The 7,448-nt window shown below is 32.2% G+C and overlaps 1 protein-coding gene across 1 annotated transcript; it reads right to left on the reverse strand.

Moving 5' to 3' along the window:
- Nucleotides 1-1,308: 1,308 nt before the first annotated feature.
- Nucleotides 1,309-1,788, reverse strand: LOC134699081 (thyrotropin-releasing hormone receptor-like). The gene has a single exon (XM_063560768.1). It carries the CDS (start codon nt 1,786-1,788, stop codon nt 1,309-1,311), a length of 480 nt encoding a protein of 159 aa, XP_063416838.1.
- Between the last annotated feature and the right edge of the window lie 5,660 nt (nt 1,789-7,448).

Here is a 7,448-nt window from a genome sequence, read left to right on the forward strand (position 1 = left end):
CATTAGTTACACATTATGCAATTATCATTTTACAAATACTTATAAGGTCAATTGCATACTGTGTAACGAATTCATACTGATTTTGTTATATAACATATAAGTATATTTCGATTCAATTATAAGGACAAAATCAACCAATTATAATACGATAGTTGATCTAAAACTGTGAAAAATGAAAAATATTAAAACTTTAAAGCAAAACAAAAGGTTTTAGGTTAATGGTATAAGGAAGACTATTCCAATTGACGTAGCAAAAAGTTGTACTGAAATTTATTAGGACAATATCAGCCAATCAAATTGCGATAAATAGTACTCGAAAATTTAATATCATTGTGAGGCAACATCCGACATGTCTGTGAGACTCAAATATACAACAAATATATGCATCGCGTAATGTTTTCTTTTGTCTTTGTGCACTTTAGACATTAATTTTCACAGTGATTCACAGCATTGAAAAATCGAACTGCATTAAGAGAGCCATAGTTAATCACCATCGGGATTTCAACCATTTAACTCTTTACTATATTCAAAGAAACGAGCATTTATAATATCAAGCAATAGCTAATATTTTTCATATATTTCTTAATTCAAATGTGTACCTTGATAATGTTGTTAATAAAGATGTCAATATCATAACTACAAAGCATTTATTCGTGTGATAATCGAGCGTTCTTGCATTTATATATCATTGTCTTTTAAGATATATAATGGTACACACTAATCAGTCGAATATCAGTAGGGTTGTAACGATCTAACAAACACATAAACAACACTTTAACAATACATCGACTAAGTGGGTACTGCAAAATGTTTTGAAAAATTCGAATTGCTATTGATGAAAGATGATATGATAATAGAGAACACGGACAGAAAGCTTGCCTTCCACTAGAGCATCTCTTTACAAAAAATATTGGACTAAGCTTCTTTAATTCAAACAGGTTGATTTTTATTCAACCCCAAAATTTCGGACGAACATTGGTAGAGACGTGTCGGCGAACTTCGTACTTTACACGGAATATGTATTCGTATCCGTTATAACCTTAATCAATTGTGTACAACTCTTTATAATAATTAACAACACATTGAGCTTGTATCACACATTTTTCAGGTGCAAAATATACACTTTAAATATTTTTGAACTAAAATCGAGATAGAAACTATACATATATTCTAATAACATCACACAATTTGGATAAGTATCTTGTTTTCTAAATGCATGGCAAATGTGATCGAACGAAGAACTACCTGTTGTCACCAGTAACACGTTAAAAACAACCCGTGTATGAAACAATATGTGTTATTGCTTAACTAACGATAAGAAGATGTAGTTTGTAGTATTGTATTGCTTACCTGGCGTCTAGAAGAAACCGCTGTCCGTTTTCGTTTGTCAATAGATCTTCTCCGCCGAGAACAATAGATAGTTGTATTGTATAACATATGCACAATAGATGAATATAACACCGCAGTGATTACCAACGGTACAATATAAAAAATAACAAGGTCTATCATATAGTATACCCTGTATTGTTTTCTTTCTAGTCGATAACTACAGGATTGCATCGTTTCACCCTTTAGGTTTATTTCACATGTAATTTCACTGAGACCTAACCAAGGTGCACAATACATCAGAGCAAAACACCATAGTCCTATAATTATTTTCTTTGCACGTTCTGTTGTGCACATGATTTGAGCTTTCATTGGATGGCATATAGCAATGTATCTTTCAATTGTAAAGGCTGTTATTGAAAGCGCTGATGCGTTAGCTCCAAAATATTGCACGAAGACCATTATTGAGCATAGAACGTGGCCATATGGCCATTCGGCGCGCTTAAAGAACGGTTCAGCTGTAGCGGGTAAGGCGGCTGATAATAATAACAGCATGTCAGCGAAGGCGAGACTTAAAAGATAACAATTTGTAGTTGTATGCATACTGCGTCGTTTGATGACGACAGTTATAACAAGAATATTTCCAACAAACCCCATTACAAAAATAGCAGTTAGTAAAACCACAGCTACTACTACGTAACATGGCGAATAATGTTCAAAATCCTCTACAAGCATGCATTCCGTCTTTGTACCGTTTGTTATGTTACATGTAATGTTTTTCAAACCGTCGCCAGACTCCATTTGAAAGTAATGACACTGCATTTAAAAGTTGAATTAAGGTGAACTTTGTTGACTTTATATGTAATCACAATCGAGAAGCATCCATGTACAGACAATTTTTATAGAATAAATTCCTTATTCAGTGAAAATGTTTCACGTATCCATAACAAAAAATACACTATTTCGAATAACAAATATTTTATTTTTTCTCAGTTTAGATACAAGGGATGATACTTTTCCTAATTTCCGCCAATCCGTGACATTGTTGCTTTACGTGGCATTATAGTAATTCAAGATTATGCTACCACGAATCAATACTGTAATGTTTTTCTTCTTCTTCTGATAGAGATGAAACGTTTTATAAATATTTCAAGTGAATCCTGATAGAGAAGAAACGTTTTATAAATAATTATAATGAATATTGAAACAGATGAACAGTTTATAAATTATTCAACGTGATCCCATGCAGATGAGTCGTTTTATAAAAAGTTCAAACTTGATTAAATATACAGTGTAATTTGTATTTTTTAAACTTTTTATTATTAAAATCTTCATCAGTGCGTTTCTAATTAGTAATGTTATGATCTTCTGATGAGTAGCTCTATACTTATACATCCCGCTGTTTTGTTATTTTATAATGGTTCATGTTTTTTAATATTTTTGTTTGTTTCTAGGGTGAATAAGATGAAAACACAATGTCGACTACTGTACCAATATTTATTGACATTTTTACCTTCTTTGTCAGTTTGATTTGTTCAGACATCGTTTGCAATATATCGGAATTTTATGCTACTGGCATACAAGTGATCGCTTTAGCAAGCTATAAAATCAGTTTTAATCCACAATTTTGTACATAAGAAAATGCCTATACCATACATGACAGTTGTTATCTATTCGTTTGCTGTGTTTGAGCTTTTGATTTTGCCATTTGATTAGAGGCATTCCTTTTTGAATGTGAAGACACTGCTTTATACTGTCATTTATAGTGGTATGTCAGATGAAGGATTCAGTAGAGATGAGTTTGTTGGAAAATATTACATGTTGTTCATAATGCATTATTTGAGTGTTAGGTGAAATTTTAGCATACAAGAAAAACACATCAGATATTGAAAAGTTTGCTAGAATTAATCGTTAAATAAATGTAGTCATCTTATTTTTTAAGTCAGCATAATTATTATTCATGATAGAAGATACATTAATAAAGGCAACAGTAGTATACCGCTGTTCAAAACTCATAAATCGATGGACAAAAAACAAAATCGGGGTAACAAACTAAAACCGACATAACAGTAAAATGTAACCCACACAGAAACGTACCGAGCATCAGACAAAATCCCATGAGAATAACAGATATAAAATCAAAACCAAATACATTAATTTGGGATAGACGAGTACCGTGACACGTCTTATCGCAATGTGAATTTACACTCAAAAATAAGAGAAAACAAACGACGCAACGTAAAAATGTAACACACACATTGTTTAGTCTTAGAGGGATGATTTTTTTATTAGTTGTTAGTGGCTTTGAACTAGCTGTCAGATAACTGCGAGTACTCTCAGATCTGCTAATTGTGTCTTTTTGTGTCGGGATGTTTGAGTACCCGGTCACGTTCACTTGTATGTTTTGTCTATCTGATGAGTTAAGCCTTTTTCAACTAATTTTTATAGTTCGTTCTTATGTTGTACTGTTACAAAACTTTCCCAGGTTAGGGGGAGGGTTGTGATCCCGCTAATATGTTTAACCCCGCCACATTATTTATGTATGTGCCTATCCCAAGTCAGGAGCCTATAAGTCAGTGGTTGTCGTTTGTTTATGTGTTACATATTTGTTTTTCGTTCATTTTTTTTACATAAATAAGGCCGTTAGGTTTCTCGTTTGAACTGTTTTACATTGTCCCATCGGGGCCTTTATAGCTGACTATGCGGTATGGGCTTTGCTTATTGTTGACGGCCGTTCATATTACTGACTAGGTACACAACAATTTCTTTATGTAAAAAGGGTGAATTATTTTTATTAAACGTCTAACTTGTAAGACAGTTGCATTTATTTACTAAAGCAGATAAAAAACGGTTTGAAAGCAAAAACAAGTACAAAAATGAAGAGCATTGAAGACCCAAAATTCCAAAAAATTGTGCCTAATACGGCTAAAGTTATCTATTCCTGGGATAAAAAAAATCCTTAGTTTTTTAAGATTTAAGAAAAATGCAAACGTTTTGTAATAGGAAATTTATAAAAATTACCATATAATTGATATCCATTTCAACACCGAAGTGCTGACCACTGGGCTGGTGATGACATTCCATTTTCATCGACCTCTGAGTTTGAACATCCTTTGTATATTTTCCGTCTCTCTTTTCTTATTTTCATATGTATCAATTAAACTACTTTTCATATAGTTATTTAATAACGGTCAGGAAAATATTATCTATTCGTTTAATTTCATTTAAAGTTGATATCTGACGTATTGGAGTTAATTTAATATTGAACATATATTGTTTTTTAATCTTACTACAAATCGAAATTACAGACCTTCAAATGGCTCTTCAAAACGACTTTGAACTTCAACTATTTCAGAAAAACTATTCGCCGTTTTTTTTATTCACTATATACTTACTGACTGTTATTTTTTTTTGTCAGTTTCCAAAATTTCATACAACTCAGAACTGAAAGTGTGAAATGCTAATATGACATGATCAAATGATACCTTAGCATCTGGTAAGGTCTAACAAACCATTATTGGTTATGTATAATAGATACACAAGGCCTCGATTACGTCAGTCGATTGTTATTCCATTGTCCAATTGTACTTTTTTGTACATCAGTAACTTAATACCTCGTAAGTTTTATGAATTATTCAGTTTTTAACAGTTTGTATTTGATGTACTACATGCATAAGGAAGACTAATTTAATTCTTTTTTAAAACGAGGTTTCATGGTGGCTTCCAGTCATGAGCTCTGTTATCAAATAAAATAAAAACTTAACCCATTAATGATATATAGTACCTAGACCGAACTCTTTACTGGTGTTAGCTGTCGTTCAAACTTCCGTTCAATATTTTTTATGTATATAAAGTACTTTTACATTAAAAACGAGTTTCTAAATTTGTTTTATAATATTTCAAAAATGACATATTTTTTATAGAAAATGTGGTTTGATAGGTTGATTATTGGTTGGTTAACGTCCAGTGGTAATATTGTGGTTTGAAAGCATGCTCCCTATGTATTTTCTTTATAAAATAACATATAACACATTTTCATAGTTGTCTGTAAAAGACTATTTACCAGTTAAAAGTTTCAAATATAAAATAAAAAATCGAACTATTAATTGGAAGGAAACTTCATATTCAAGTTAATATAAAATTAAGAATGGAAATGGGAAAGGTATTACAAAACAAAAATTGACTAAAGAGCAGAAAACAGCAGAAGGCCACCACTAATTTTTTTAAAACGGCGAGAGAAAAGTCCGCAACCGGAAGCAGGCGTCACCCGGCTTTTAGAAATAAATGTTTACTTGTTCATTGAAAAAATATATCACACGAAACTAAGAAACATATAAATGAACTAGAATTAGAAAAACAAGACTAGCAAAGACATGAAGCCCCGGACATAATGTGATGCAAATGTCTGGTTATGTAATGTATTTCAGTTGTTTTCTGTAATTAGTTAGTACTTCAGTTTTATCATGTACATCTTTTGTATAGTCATTTTATAAAATTTACTGTTTGCAAAAGTATAAATTATTCTGAATAATAGGGATGTTCTGGTAACTAACAGAAAACCCTTGCCGTTTTTGTCACAAATTTTTTGATCATTTGGTCCTCGATAATGTTCAACTTTGTACTTGTTTCGGCTTTCAAACTTTTTTATCTATACGTCACTAGTAGGTCTTGTGTGGACAAAATGCACTTCTGGCGTATTAAAATGTTAACTTGTTGCCTTTTGTTGGCTGTTGTTCGTGTGATTCTTTGTCAATTGTGTTCTCCAAGTTATTTTTACTGTAGTCCTGTAGTGTTGTGCGAGGTTTGGTATGCAACAAACCAGCTTCAACCCACATTTTTTTCCTTTAAAAATTACCTGTACAAAGTAAGGAATATGGCCATTGTTATATTGTAGTTCGTTTATGTGTGTGTCTTACATTTTAACGTTGTGTCGTTTGTTTTCTCTTATTTTTTAGTGTTAATTCACATTGCGATAAGACGTGTCACGGTACTTGTCTATCCCAAATCCATGTTTTTTGTTTTCATATCATATTTGTTATTCTCGTGGGATTTTGTCTGATGCTCGGTCCGTTTCTGTGTGTGTTAAATTTAAGTGTTATGTCGTTGTTCTCCTCTTATATTTAATGCGTTTCCCTCGGTTTTAGTTTGTTACCCCAATTTTGTTTTTGGTCCATTGATTTATGAGTTTTTAACAGCGGTATACTACTGTTGCCTTTATATAAGACAGGCGCAAACATGAGGAGAGGTTGAAAATATTATACCTCTAGCCAATGAAAATAATGAATATACGGCAATATTGACAGTAAACTCAGCTAAAAAGTCCGAAGTCATAATAAGTAATAGAGGAAATTAATCAAAATAACAATAATACTTAAATCAACAAAGGCCAACTAGCAGTTAGTGACATGCAAGCTCAAGACTTCGAATCATCTGACTGGAATAGGTTGTCTTCGTCATATTAAAATCGACCACAATCCCTCTGGTTAGTCTGGTTAGTGGTTTAGTATGGGATAACCGTTTTACAAATGATATCGGATATGTCGTATTCCTTACGTCGTAACTACAATCCACTTTCATCAATGTGACCTACCGAATAAGACTATTTACCGACTTTGATATAACATCAGCAACAGGTAGAGCAGGATCTGTTTACCCTTCCAGAACACATGTGATCACCTCTAGTTTTTTTGTGGGTTTCGTGTTGCTTATTGTTTGTCTTTTTGTCTTTTTTTTTCATTTTTAGCCATTGCGTTGTCAGATTGTTTTCGATTAAAGAGTTCGACTTTCCAGCTGGTATATTTCGTCCCTCTTTTAATATCATATAATCTTAGATATATGAGAATACCATAGCCCGTATCATGACAACAACTGGTTTTATAATGAATATTTTTATTTCCAAGAAAAGACCCTATTAGTGTTTCAATATAAATTCCCTAAAATGCATTATTTTATGACCTGACAACCGAATCGTTATTATATATCTTCTGAATAAGTCTGTTGGAAGGTTTGATTAGCTTTTGAGGTGAATGACGACATTTTAGTGCATTGACTAGCATATAACCATAAAAGATTGAATGTGAAATACCTGAACGCAAAATATGCCTGCATGTTTATTTATACCA

This window comes from Mytilus trossulus, unplaced genomic scaffold (genome assembly GCF_036588685.1).
Source record: "Mytilus trossulus isolate FHL-02 unplaced genomic scaffold, PNRI_Mtr1.1.1.hap1 h1tg000024l__unscaffolded, whole genome shotgun sequence".
Taxonomy (NCBI): Eukaryota; Metazoa; Mollusca; class Bivalvia; order Mytilida; family Mytilidae; genus Mytilus; species Mytilus trossulus.

Excerpts from the sequence above, each read along its gene's own strand:
- LOC134699081 (XM_063560768.1), bottom strand. The coding sequence starts at position 1,788 with ATGGTCTTCGTGCAATATTTTGGAGCTAACGCATCAGCGCTTTCAATA.